This window comes from Taudactylus pleione, unplaced genomic scaffold, assembly GCF_031769625.1.
Source record: "Taudactylus pleione unplaced genomic scaffold, aTauple2 ptg000318l, whole genome shotgun sequence".
NCBI classification, from domain to species: domain Eukaryota; kingdom Metazoa; phylum Chordata; class Amphibia; order Anura; family Myobatrachidae; genus Taudactylus; species Taudactylus pleione.
Window position 1 is genome coordinate 4,001,102 of NW_028284719.1, and position 14,717 is coordinate 4,015,818.

General features: G+C 38.0%; 1 protein-coding gene across 1 annotated transcript in view; it reads left to right on the top strand.

The window, feature by feature from the left end:
* Positions 1-11,112, top strand: part of LOC148509676 (nicotinamide N-methyltransferase-like) — a 28,038-nt gene extending 16,926 nt beyond the window's left edge. Inside the window, exons 4-5 of the mRNA XM_088442944.1 lie at positions 10,096-10,303; positions 10,686-11,112. Coding sequence (XP_088299070.1) covers positions 10,096-10,303; positions 10,686-11,112 — 635 coding nt within the window. The remainder of the gene's footprint in view (positions 1-10,095; positions 10,304-10,685) is intronic.
* The last annotated feature ends 3,605 nt before the right edge of the window (positions 11,113-14,717 follow it).

The window sequence follows — 14,717 nt, forward strand, 5'->3', positions numbered from 1 at the left end:
TATGAAAATAACATAATTACTAGTGGTTTTGTCAAGTTATAGTTATCAGTAACCCCTTTTCCTGTTTTTTTCCTATTTTTTTTTTTAATTACACAATTCTCTCTTGTTTTTATGTTAATTATCTTAGTCATTTCAGTATATTTCAACTCAACAATTTTTATGGCACAAATTAAAAAATTAGTAGCATTTAATACTTTACCCATCAATGAATATTTTTGTAGAATTGGATACTCTTTTGAATAATATCCATACACCATAGTATACACCTTTCTTCTGGTTTAGTACAGTAAATGCAAATGCACTTTTCAGTAGATGATAAATCAGATTTCTGACACCGATAATTTAACCTGCTTAGAAAAGAGGAAGGAAAGGACATATTAGAATAACCCCATCAACCACACTACTGGATGTGTAGTCATACCAGACCATGAACCCTTGCTCGCCCTCTCTCCAAAAAAAAAAATGTCTCAATGTTGCAATAAACATGATTGTTTCCATCACGCAGCTAAGAAAAATTAAGGTTTTCTTTGTCATCAGTGGTGTCTATATCATAGTCTATTGTAAACAATAATCTCCATCTTGATTGAAAAGTTCTCATAAATCCAATTTAGTTAGTCTTATATCACAGTCTTTATATCAAAACTTGAGTCTGAGAATAAGTCCCCTTTAAGCTCGATCTCTCTCTGACCTTTTTCAATGCAAGCCATGGATCCAGGTGTCCTTCTCAGCAACCTTTATAGCTGTATCTGTTGTCAGCATTACTTTGCCATGTCAAGGACCATCCCATTGATCTGTAAGGGAACCAGAATATAACAAACTTCTCATCATACCATCATAGTCTCTAGACTGTCTTTCATTTTCTGTATCAAATGCTGATATTGGTTGAATATCCTGTTGAGCTTCCCCGAAATTCGTCTTGTTGTAGCTGCTTAGACAATTGTATAAAATATTGAACAGTCAAATTATGTTGTAATCTCAAATCAGTCTTTGGTTTAGTAATCTTTGGTTTAGTAACACATCTTGATTGTAGTTAAAAAAAACAATTAATAAGGAGAGATTGAGATAAGGCTCAGGTGTGATTCTATTACTATGAAGCACCAAATGTAGGCCTTCAAACAATGCCATTCCTGTATCTTTTGTAAGTTTAACTCATTTATTTCTTATAACACCATTGTGTGTAACTTTGATTCTATTCCCATCAAATCACTTATTTGAAAAACTTCCCCTGTAACTTTCAATAACACTTACAGTAATCAAACTATACCTTACATGCAAATTCCTCCAAAATCTCTTCTCTTAGCATTACGGAGCTATAAATTCAGTAAACTCCAAAAACATGCTAACACTATATTTTAAAACATCCCAAAACCTTAAAAAGAACATTAATCCTCTTTTTAATCAACATGCTTCAATCCTTTTTAATCAACATACTTCAATCCTTCTTTTTTTCTTCATTGGTAACTGAATAAAATCAATTATCAATAGTATGTTTTAGTAGGTACCATTTTCTCTACATTATTTATCAACCAAATTACATAAACATTCACATTTTCTCTTTATCTCTGGCTCGAGCATACCAGTAAGATTGTACAATGCGATTCATATTGTCTGCTCTTAAATGTACTAACCCATGAACAACCCCTATATGGCTTGTAATAATTTCAATTCTACTCAAATACCCATTGTCATCTTCTCTTGTAACAATGCTTTAATTTCCAGACATTGACCTCATTGTGAGAAGTATTTTCCAGATATTGCCTTAATTGGTCAAATTGGTCAACATCAACTGAGTTTCTATAACTAGCTTATTATATGTACTTAAAATTAGCTTTCATACTACCCTGTCCATTAATATATTACCCATGAAAATATTATCAATCTCTTTAGTATTTACCCAACACTTAATTACTACAACTTATTTTTAGTAGACATTGCTTCTTTCAGTTCTTTAACTGTTTGTACATGTAAAATTGTAGTTCCCAGAAGCTATGCGGTAACCCCTATGCTTTCAATTGCTATAATCAATACTGTACATTACATTCAGTTAACTACGTTGAATGTGGTAGTTTCTGTAACCAAAAAAAAAAACATTATGTATCTGTCTGAAACAGCTATCATCAGTAAAGAGAACTAAGTCATGATTATCTAATGAAACTTTCCATTACTGAAAAATATTTTTATATTTCATTATTGCAAACATATTCATTGTCTTCCTTTTCCTCACTGTTAACCATAATCAACCATATCCCCCCCTGTTGAGGATAAAGAAGATCAAGGTAGCACAATTGAAAATATGACACGCAAGATTGATATGAGTCTAAAATATTATCCCCATCAAGAAAATCTGGCTGTAGGAACATGTTTAAGTTTAGCATTATTAAATATCTGAACAACAGTATGTAAAACAAATAACTTAAAAAATAATGCCACCCTTTAAGGATATAAATGTCTTCGAGCTGGTGGAAAACAACGTCCTGTAAATTATCAGTATACAGTTGGATTTTGTCCTATTTAACTTTTAACTTGCTTCTGCAAAAGAAACACAATAATTGTTAATATTTCTTTTTAAAGTTTACAATAACTTTGAATGTAACAACAGATCACTGTTAGATAAGGGCTGATTCATCTGTAAGAACAAAAAAATTGCAGATTATTCATCAAATATTGTAAACTGTTTATGACTTTTTTTTGGAATATTACCCGTCTTTTTAAAACACTAAGTAGATATAGCGTATCTACTAATAAGTATGTCTCACCTTCTTTTATTAGAACCCTGGCTGAGGTACAAAAGAAACCTATGACACAAGAATACGGACACAGTCTCATGCTCTGAGATAGTTAAAGCATTTCCTTGAAACAAAAAACTTTTTTTTTCTTTTCTCCTCGGTGCAGTTTTTCGATCTGGGAGGGGTACACAGAGAGAGTGAAACTCACACTGACACACTAGTTACACAGACTTTTTTTTTTTCACTCTGAAATATTCAATCAAGCAAAACATTTAGGAATTATGGTCTGTATATAGGAAGTATATAGGATCATATTTATTAGACCACTCTAATATAGATGAAGTATCTACACTCTTCTCATCTCATTCCTAATACTCCACAGAAACAGCATTCTCTTCCTATACAAACACTATAATCCCTAGGTTTTCAAGACACATCCCTTCTTGATTAACATCCTACTTATATAATCGCTCTTATACTGTGCAATTTTCTGATTCTACCTCCATTCTTAGCACACTAATCTGCTCCTTTGGTTTTCAGTATCATCTGTATGCAGAGGATACTCAAATTTACCTATCCTCCCCAGTTTTGTCACCATTTATGCTGGTTTGTGCCACTATCTCTTCACCATTACATCTTGGCATGTCATCTCGCCACCTCAAAATTAATATATCCACAATAGAATTAATTATATCTTCACCAGCCAATAGTAGTTACCAACCTGATATCTTTATAACTATTGACAACTCGACAATCAACCCCACTTCACAAGCTCTTTGCCTAGCTGTCATCTTTAATTCTGAACCATCTTATATTCCCCACATTCAATCTGTCTGTAAATCCTGTCACATGCATCTAAAAAACATAGCCAAAATTCGACCATATCTTACGCAAGACAATGCAACAAATTTAACACATGCAGTCATTATTTCCAGCATTGACAATTGCAATAGTCTCATTATTGGTCTTCCCCACTATACAGCATTTTGAATATAGCTGCGAGGTTGACCTTTCTCACCAAACATTCAGTGTCTGCTAATCCACTCTGTCAGTCCCTCTATTGGCTCCCGGTCTTCTACCGTATTCAATTTAAAACACTTACACTCACGCATAAAGCTATTAACTCCAACATACATCTCTTCACTTATCTCAAAATATCATCCAACCCGACATCTCTGCTCTGCCCAAGATCTGCATCTGTCATCCCCCTTTTAAAGTTAACAATTATGTTAAAGGATAGTTCTTCCCACTCTAGATATTAAAATGTTATTATGTTATGCATCATTCACCCTATCCTTAAAAAGTCCCTTAAGCATGTAATCATGTTGAATCCTTTATGATTATCAGCAACTGCCTCAAACATTTCTTATTTAGTCTGGTATAACGTAGCATTAAACATTTGGCTTATGGTTAGTAATAATATCAGTACTATTTATCTCAAATATGACATTTCTAAAAATTAGCTGTTTTCAATCTTTCACTATTGGTTTATGTACCAATGATAATGTAACACATTTCTATTCATCTACAGTATTTACAGCTTTTTCCTTTTGTAAGCTCTCTTTTGTCTGGGGTATTCTGAACTTCTAAGCACTTTTTCTTGGCAACAATAATGTAAAACAGCCTGAACTTTTTTTTTTCTTGAATCATCTTCTATTTAACCATTTAAACTTTACATTGACACAGATTCCGTGACAATGTGTTTTCACATCTCTATAACTATCTGATAATACTATGTTAAGGATTTTAGAATATTTTTAAACATTACTGACACAATTATAGAAATAGCAATAGCAGCTGCAGCCTGCCATTGTGTTCCCAACAACATACATTTGTTTAAGAAAGTGTAGAGTTTAAAGACATGAATAGTGCGCGGGCTGATCTCTGCATTTAATTTAGAATTACTTATACCAATTATGTAAAAATTACAAATTCACACTTTACACTGCGCTTTTTATTTCCATCCACTGGAATACACATTTTATCATCTCTTGTCATTTTAACACTCACCATAGAAACGCACATAGTCAGAATATGCTTTCTATGATGACCTGTTTTTCTCCAAGCAAATACAAACACATTTTTAAAGTGTTACCTCTTGGGACACATCTGTCTGAATAATAGGTAAATTTCCACATTTCATATATTCATGATTCCTATATTCTTCACTACACAAATATTAAATATATAACATCTCAATATTTTTTTCTTTTTAACTTGAATTGTGGGTGATCAGTCCACAGTCTAAAATTATTAAAGCATCTTAATACAGTTAACTCTATTTTTAGCAATATTACTTAAATGCAACAACACACAATATAAAATCATCTCTGAGTTCAACTTTAGCCACACCCCCTCATCACCAGGTCACTCGTTTCCTCTCATTCTTACATAATACCTCAGAGCACTGAAACATACATATATATATATATATATACACATAATGCATATATATAATTAATTCTGATACTCACGAAGATTTTGGAGATTGGATGTCCCAGCTGCTGGCCAGACAGAAGGTACAGCCACTCCTCTCCCATTGTTGAGGTAGTGAGGAAACCTGACAGGTGCACAGGTAGATGTCGTAATGCAATAGCAGTGCCTCCTGCTGTTTAAAATCTATAGAAATCTACCTTTTATCAGGTGTTCCATTGTAGCATATAGTAATAAAGTCCAATCCAGTATACTTAAGAATTTGTGATTTTATTAATTAATGAAATAAATAGATCAAGCCCTTTAACTGGGACATAATCTCCAAGGGTTGATGCAGCAAAACAACACTCATTGACATTGTCACACAGTACTTATACCCTATTACAATATTCAGGTTATACGCCTCCCTTATACACCCACTAACATTATCAGATAGACAAAGCTTGTTCTTGCTAGCTCCTCCTTGGCAATCACAATCGAAACTGAATTCTTTTAAGAAATACTCATGGCGTGCTGCATCCCCATATTTAGTCTGAGTGTTGTTCTCAACCCAAGTATACATATATGGGCAAGCTCTTGTTCACTGTGTTAGATAAACAGTTTTCCTTGGGAGCAGCCTTAAAGACACACACTAATTTCCATTTAAATGTGAGTTTGGACAGAGAAACAAAATGGATGTGCAAATGCACTATTGAATCTCATGAACTGCTTCATTATACAGCATAAAGCATATGTAAATTAGTCTTTGACACACTGTTGACCACTCTCTTCTCATACTAACACTACAATTCCTAAGTCTTCAAGACACAGCCCTTTTCTCATCCTACCTATCTAATCGCTCTTTCACAGATTGCATTTCTGATTCTACCTCCACTTCACTACCTCTATCAGTTGGAGTACCACAAGGCTCAGTAAAATGTCCTCTTCTTTTCTCAATCTATACCACCTCTCTTGGCAAACTAATCAGCTCTTTTGGTTTTCAGTATCATCTGTACGTGGAAGATACTCAAATATATCTATCCTCCCTTGATTTGTCACCATCTGTGCTGGTCCATGTCACTGAATTTCTTTCTGCCATTTCATCTTGGATGTCATCTCGCCACCTCAAACTTAATATATCCAAAACAGAATTAATTACATTTCCACCACCCAATAGTAGTTACCATCCTGATGTCTTTATTACTGTTGACAACTCAACAATCAACCCCAAATGACAAGCTCACTGCCTAGGTGTCATCCTTGACTCTGAACTGTCTTTTGTTCCCCACATTCAATCTGTTTCTAAATCCTGTTACATACTGTACATCTAAAAAATGTAGCTAAAATTTTACCATATCTTACACAAGACACTGCAAAAACTCTAATACATGCACTCATTATTTCCAGCATTGACTATTGCAATAGTCTCCTTATTGGTCTTCCCAAAAACAGGCTCTCCCCACTACAATCCATTTTGAAATCAGCTGTGAGGCTAATCTTTCTCACCAAACGTTTAGTGTCTGCTGATCCACTCTGTCAGTCCCTCCATTCGCTGCCGGTCTTCTACCATATTCAGTTTAAAATACTGACACTCACACATAAAGCTATTAACCAAACCACACCAACATACATCTCTTCACTTATCTCAAAATATCTTCCTACCCGACATCTCCGCTCTGCACAAGATCTGCGTCTCTCATCCCCACGTATTACTTGTTCCCATGCATGGTTACAGGACTTTTTTCGAGCTGCATCCACCCTATGGAATGCCCTCCCACACACAATAAGACTTTCCACTAGTTTCCAAACTTTCAAGCGTTCTCTGAAAACTCACCTATTCAGGCAAGCTTATCAGATTCCAAGACTGCCCACATAACCTTTTATAGCTTCCCTATCTAACTCCCTTCTTATAGTAATGGAGCAACAGTGTATCAAAGTGTATCAAAGAAGCGTCCTGGCTATCACGTTTCATCACATATCAAGTGACTTTACCTTTGATTAAGTCACATGATATGTTACAAAATGTGTTAGGCAGGACGTATTCTTTGATACACTGTTGCGCCATTGTACTTGATCCATGCACTCCCAACCTCCATACTCTGTGGGGCCCATTTATCAATAATCACATACACAATGTGATCTGGGTGTGATATTAGCACCCTTGATCACATTGCAGTATGCAATGATAGCACTGAGATGTAATTAAAGGAGCCTGTCCCTGCGATGTGTTCAGAGTGAAGACAACGCATCAGAGATTTCTTCACTTCCTTCTCCAGATCACACATGCGTGGAAGCCATTGTCGAGGATGCAAAGTGTAGCCCACAGATTAAAGCAGCATAATGCCATCTGCCATTGCTGTTGGAAATAGAGGGACCACAGACAATAGTAAAGATATCTGCTGCAATCCATCCATATAACATCTGGGGGATACTGTACTTAGTATTTGTGGATTTCCCCCTGAATTGGGTCTCAATAGCCACTGTAGAATGTTTACAAGTGTCAGACAAAATTTGAGGTGATTTTGCAGCCCTGATTTACTTTGATAGTGACCAGGTCCTGCTTTTCTCTATAGGGATCAACAGCACCTCTGTCTCAGCCTCTTATCAGTAGCCCATGTGATCAGTCAAACTTAGCTGCAGTCATATTGTTGCCTTAGGAGTTGTCAGCTGCACCTGAGTCCTCCTCGTTACTGCTGATAGCACTCGCACAGTGGCAGTTCCTTACTGGTGTTAACTACTCTGCTTATCATGGCTTATCTAGTCTGCATGTGCCATTCTCCTGCCTTCTGCTTTACCTCAGGAGGCTGATCTTCAACCCCTCACAATCCCTCTCCACCAGCTGCCTACTGTAACTCGATCCTCCACCCCTTGGCTGCAGTGGAAACAAGGTGGGCTAGTTACTGGGATTAGTTTGTTTCCCCCCTGCACTGTAGCTTACTGTTGGGATCAGTTTCAGTCACACTGCTGTGTCTTGTCTCCACACCACCTCAGACATCATCGGTGTCCGACGGTCTCTATTTATGGCCGGTACGCTGATTATCAAAGTTTGCTACCTCAGACATATCCCTCCTTCACTGCCACTGGCACATCTTAAATCCTCTCTCCTAAACGAGCAAAGCTCTCCCATCTTCAAATCCTTATTGTCAGTCTGGACCGTTGGGCTCCTTAAATCCCAACTGTCGGTCTGGGCTTCCAGAAAGTCCACAGTCTGACAGCTGCACTTTTCAGTACAAACCACTGTAGTTTTCCACTATAGGTCTCCAACCAGTTAAATCACATATTTTCTGTAAATTTTAATAACTTATATTACAAAAAAAATACATCTATATACTGTATAAGGACTCTTTATGGGCTCATTGTCAGGGATATCTTGATGTGCAGTTTCCCCAAAGGTGACTTAGCCATAGAGGTCCAGTTCAGTGGCCACAGAAATCCATTGGATTTATTTATTCTAGGGTTACCTAAAGGAATTTATTTATGCTGTGAAGATACAAGATAGTTATCACCTGCAACAACAAATTGTTGATGCTTGTGCTTAGATTCAGCCAGACATGTTGTTAAAGGTTCATGAGGAATGAGAAAAGAGAATATCCTTAACACTGCAACATGGTGGACAGAACTTCCAACATATCCTTTAAATTTTATGTTAAAATTGGAGAATAAATAAAAATATATTAAACCGAACACTATTGTTTTTCTTATACAATTCTGCATCTGTTTGGTGCGTAACATTAATAAATGGGTGACTATATAGTGAACAGGAAGGAGTGTAGTGTGGGGAGAACCTAGGAGCCGATTCCGACAGCAGATGCTAAGCATGGTGGATTGGCAGAGTTTTCTTTTCTTTAAATGTTCTAAATATAGACCTCCACAGCAGTGCTACAAGGGCAATAATGATCTTCCTTTCACAGGTGTATGTATGTATATGAAGCCAGTGCTCAGGTCCATGTTATTGAAGTGAGACTTGGTCTCTGTCTGTAAATAGCCTCACACCCTAATTCCTCAGCTTTGAGAGCATTTTTTTTAATAGAGCCTGTACTAGCCTCTGTCTGACAGAACCATTCTGTTGTCTCATGGCCACCCTACCCCTCTGGCCCTAGTAACATCTCTACCCACACTACCCTCCAGCCCCAGTGATATCCACGACTTGCCCTACCCTCTGGCCCCAGTGCCATCCACGACCTGCCCTACCCTCTGGCCCTAGTAACATACACTACTCACCCTACCCTCCAGCCCCAGTGACATACACTACCTGCCCTACCCTCTGGCCCTAGTGACATCCACTACCTGCCCTACCCTCTGGCCCCAGTGACATACATTACCTGCCCTACCCTCTGGCCCCAGTGACATACACTACCTGCCAAATCCTCTGGCCCCATTGACATACACTATATGCAATACCCTCTGGCCCAGTGGCATGGTTGAATATATCTTAAAGCTGCACCTGCTATTCACATTGAATGTCCATCTCTGCTTGCAATATATTGCCAGTCCTGATCTGTAGATAACATGTCGATGCTTTCAGCAATTATATTTATTGTGCCTGTATATGGCCTTGATAATATACACCAGTCAGATATTTGTGATCACCAGAGTATTGTATAAGTTCCTACTGTCCTGAGTTTTAAGACCTGGCAGCATCCTTAGTGCTGGTGATTGTATCACTCTAAGGGAAGAACGGGTGGCTGTTATAGGCTGAAGACCTCTGTAGCATGGCTGTAGGGATCTCATTTATACCTTGTGTCTATTAAGTCATTCACAAAGCTGTGAGCAATGCATTAACTCTTGGAGTGCCAGTAATTTATTTAACATGCAGTATTAAAGCTGGAAACATACATCAAGAAATCAGATTCAGTATGTGACCAATGCTGGGACTCTCATTATCTTTCTTTGCCATTATCTCACTGTAACTCTATAGATTGTTATTTTTCTGCTTTTTTCAGAATTTTTCCTGCAGGTTGTATTGAAGGAGAAACTTTGATTGACATCAGTATAGGATCTATCCTTCATCCACTTTTTCTTATAAGTCAATTTTTTAAAGAAATCATTATACTAAAATTGAGAGAGTCCTGTATTATGGAACTCAACAAATGGGTGAACACCTGCACTGGGGCTTTTGATTGGACTCATGCATCTAAGATTATTACTGAGCTGGGAGGCATCAGGTAAAATGTGATTCTAAACATAAAAGATGAGTCAATTTTAAAACATAATAACAAAATTTTAATTTAAAGAATAACTGTTTAGCTTTGAATGGAGATCTGAGAGATGGATGATAATAGTGAATATTTCCTAGCTATTTCTTCCGATTTAACAGTTCCCATAATGCAGGTAGCAAGCCAGGGGAAAAAAAAATTATGAAGATACCTTACACATAAAGAGCAGATATAGAGTTACAAGGAAAGTGTTTATACTCTTAGAGAAGATCATTTGGGGTTTTTTTTTTGTTTGTTTTTTTGTGGTATAAAAAACTGAAGTGAAATACACAGTTCTGCACTGCCACTTGAAACTGCAATATTATATAATGTAATAGTTTAATTATTTTAGTGTGGAAGAACAAGACAAGGAAGAAAAGTTGAAGGAAACAATTAAATGCATTGTGAAATTTGACCTCAGCAAAGAAAACCTCACGGATCCGGTGATGTTACCACAAGCTGACTGTATAGTCACTGCATGGTTGCTGGATGTGGTTTGTCAGGACCAACAAGATTACATCAGAAACCTGAGGAAGATGTCAAAGTTGCTTAAGCCTGGGGGATACTTTATTGTAATTGGGTGCTTAAATATCACATATTACACTGTTGGTAATGACAGGTTACATGCATTTAATTATGATGAAAGTTTTCTACAAAAGAACCTCACAGATGAAGGATTCGTAATTGGTTCCTGGGAGTTACTTGATGGAAAAGTAGACAGTGATCTCATAGATTATAAGCAATTTATGATCCTTACTGCTGTCAAAGGAAATATTTAGGATGTCAGAGTAGTGGCCATTGGCTAAATGGATGATACCTTCAAAAGCTTCTTAAAAACTACTGATCTACCTTAGTTATTATTACCTTCTATAGTCCTAAGCCATTTTCTAAATCTTACAGCTCTTATCATGTGACGTAGATAAAGATTATATAAATAAAATTAATTATAAATAATTTTTTCCTCATGTTTCTAGTAAACCAAAATAAAAAAAATGCTAAAATGGTTTATTTTTAAGTTTTTTATTCAAAGCAAGGAGTTGGGGCATATAATGGGTGGAGGTTCTGCTACAATGATAAGAACAACCTGTTTCTGAAAAAAATGATGGTACTTAGTACCATTAAGTACCCTCAGAAGAATAATACTAATGAGAAGTTTTACATTGTTGGACCGATGACAAAGAAAGACATCAAAATTGATTTGTTTATGTTAAAGGCAATGCACCATTGTAAAATGGTTTTAGGCTATATTTATATGTGAGTCCTGACTCAATGGCAGATATTTACTTGTAAATGTGCAAAACCCAAGCCAGTGAAAGGTTTTCTTTTATTGTCTAACTTACAGTAGCTTATATTAACCACTAGATTTTCAGGTCTATATGAGAAAAGGAAGGGATAAACGGAGACAAATAATGTGTAAAACTAAAAAAAAAATTAGAGCAAAAGAGAGTAAGAAAAACAAATATGAGAGAAAACATAGAAATAGTAATAAAGAATAAGGTGAAGAGCGAAGAGAGTGAGCACCTCCAAACTAAGAAAAATGCTTAAGTCCAAGAGGTATATTTACTAAAGTAAACTGAACATTTAACTAGCACCTTCTATAGAATAATGGCTAGAATCTGATTAGTTGCTATGGGCAACATCTCAATTTCTAAAAACTCTCACTTTAGTAAATGTACCCCAAAAAGTAGGATACCATACTATAAGGGTCTCATCGCAAACCCGATGGTCATGATGGTCTTGACCATCGTGACCATCTTCCTGGCCGCTCGCTATAGCTGTGGGTGGTCACCCACAGCTATGCGAGCAGCCAGGAGGCTGTTCTAAAAAAAAAAAAGACCGGCCCTGATTCACAGCGAGCACTCTGTCAGAGCAAGCGGCTCTGAATCAGGGCCCAAGTGGGTTAGCTATACTCTATGGGAACAGAGTGGGTGGAACAAGGTGCTCTGGACATTCTAACAAGCCACAGCCGCACCTTCTCACATGTTGCAATTCCCTCAGCACCGATCCAGGCCTCCTTCACCCAGGCTGCTCCGACACATATATACGTGAGTATATCAGAGTGCCTGTTACCGGACCATTCACAGTGGCCTGAGACCTTCATACTGGCTGCTATTAATTGTTTTATCCATGCCGGCTGGATGCGGTAGCGGCTGACGGGGTGCTTCTTGGTCAGCTTCATGTACAGTGGCTCTTACCAACATGTTTAACCCTGTACTATTCACCTATATGGACTTGACATGGAAAGCGGATACACTGTATAATTACAGGTATTATTAACTCTAATCTGTGGAAACTAACCTTTTGCAACTGTTGCATCTGACTGTGTACAAATCACACACCATAGATTTATTCCAAGGACACAGTGCAGCTTGAGACATTACTAACAGAGAACATTTGTATTAATTTACAATTTATTGTCATCTATATGACACCACCATTCCTTTACTTCATTATTTTATAATTTTTTTACAATTGTCTTATATCTTAACATTTATTATATTAGTATTGTATTATTTCTTTCTATATTCAATATATTTTTGTGCTACATGAACCTATTGCCATTTATGTCATTTCTCTTTATTATATAATTGATTATTTTATTAAATATTTTTCTATATAAATGCTTGTATATTAGCGCAGTTTTTCTCTATTTCTATGGTTCTATGGTTGTGGGGTGGCAATTTTCTCCCCTTTTCTGTATTGACCACTGCAGTAACAATTAGCAACAGTGTAAATCTGAGTGCCTTGGTATTTTTTTCTAACAGAGTGGGTGGGCTGTACTCCATGGGAACAGAGTGAAAGGCTATACTCCATGGGAACATGGTGCATGGGCTATACTCCATGAGAACAAAGTACTGTAGGTGGGCTATACTCCATGAGAACAAAGTAGGTGGGCTATACTCAATGTGAACAGAGTAGGTGAAATACACTCCATAAGAACAGAGTGGGTGGGCTATATTCCATGGGAACAGAGTGGTGAGCTTTACTCCAAGGGAACAGAGTGGATGAGCTATATTTTACATTAACAAATTGGGTGGACTATAGTCCATGGGAACAGTTGGAGGACTATACTCCATTGGAACAGAGTGGGTGGGCTATACTCCATGGGAACAGAGGGGGAAGGCTATACTCCATGGGAACAGAGTGAGTGGACTATACTCCATAAGAACAAAGTGTGTGTGCTATACTCCATGGGAACAAAGTGGGTGGCCTATACTCCATGGAAACAGAGTGGGAGGGCTATACTCCATGGAAAGAGAGTAGGTGGGCTATGTTCCATGGGAAGAGGGTGCATGGGTTATACTCCATGGGAAAAGAGTAGGTGGACTATATTCCATGAGAACAGAGTGGGTGGGCTATACTCTATGGGAGCAGATTGGGCGACCTATAATTTATGGTAACAGAGTGGGTGGGCTATACTCCATGAGAACAGAGTGGGTGGCCTATACTACATGGGAACAGAATGGGTGGGCTACACTCTATGGGAACAGAGTAGGTGGGGTATCCTCCATGGGAACAGAGTGGGTGGGGTTTCCTCCATTAGAACAGAGTGGGTGGGGTATCCTCCATGGGAACAGAGTGGGTGAGGTATCCTCCATGGGAACAGAGTGGGTGGTGTATACTCCATGAGAACAGAGTGGGTGGGGTATCCTCAATGAGAACAGATTCAGTGGACTATATTTCATGGGAAGAGAGTGGGTGGGTTATACTCCATGGGAGCAGTGGGTGGGCTATACTCCATGGGAACAGAGTGGGTGGGCTATACTCCATGGGAACAGAGTGGGAGGGCTAAACTCCATGGGAACAGAGTGGATGTGCTATACTCTGTGGGAACAGAGTGGGTGAGCTATACTTCTCAGGAACTGAGTGGGTGGGTTATGCTCCATGGGAACAGATTGGGTGGGCTATACTCCATGGGAACAGAGTAAGTGGGCTATATTCCATGGGAACAGAGTGCATGAGCTATACTCAATGTGAACAGAGTAGGTGAACTGTACTCCATGAGTGGATGGGCTATAGTCCATGAGAACATAGTGGGTGGGCTATACTCCATGGGAACAGAGTTGGTGTGCTATACTCCATTGGAATAGAGTCGTTGGGTTATTGTCCATGGGAAAAGAGTGGTGAACTTTACTCCATGGGAACAGAGTGGATGAGCTATACTTTACAGTAACAGATTGGGTGGGCTATTCTCAATGAGAAGAGAATGGGTGGGCTATACTCCATGGGAACAGTGTGGGTGGGCTATAGTCCATGGGAATAGTCGGGGGACTATACTCCATGGGAACAGAGTGGGTGGGCTATAATCCATGGGAACAGAGTGCGAAGGCTATACTCCATGGGAACAGAGTGGGTGGGCTAAACTCCATGGGAGCAGAGTTGG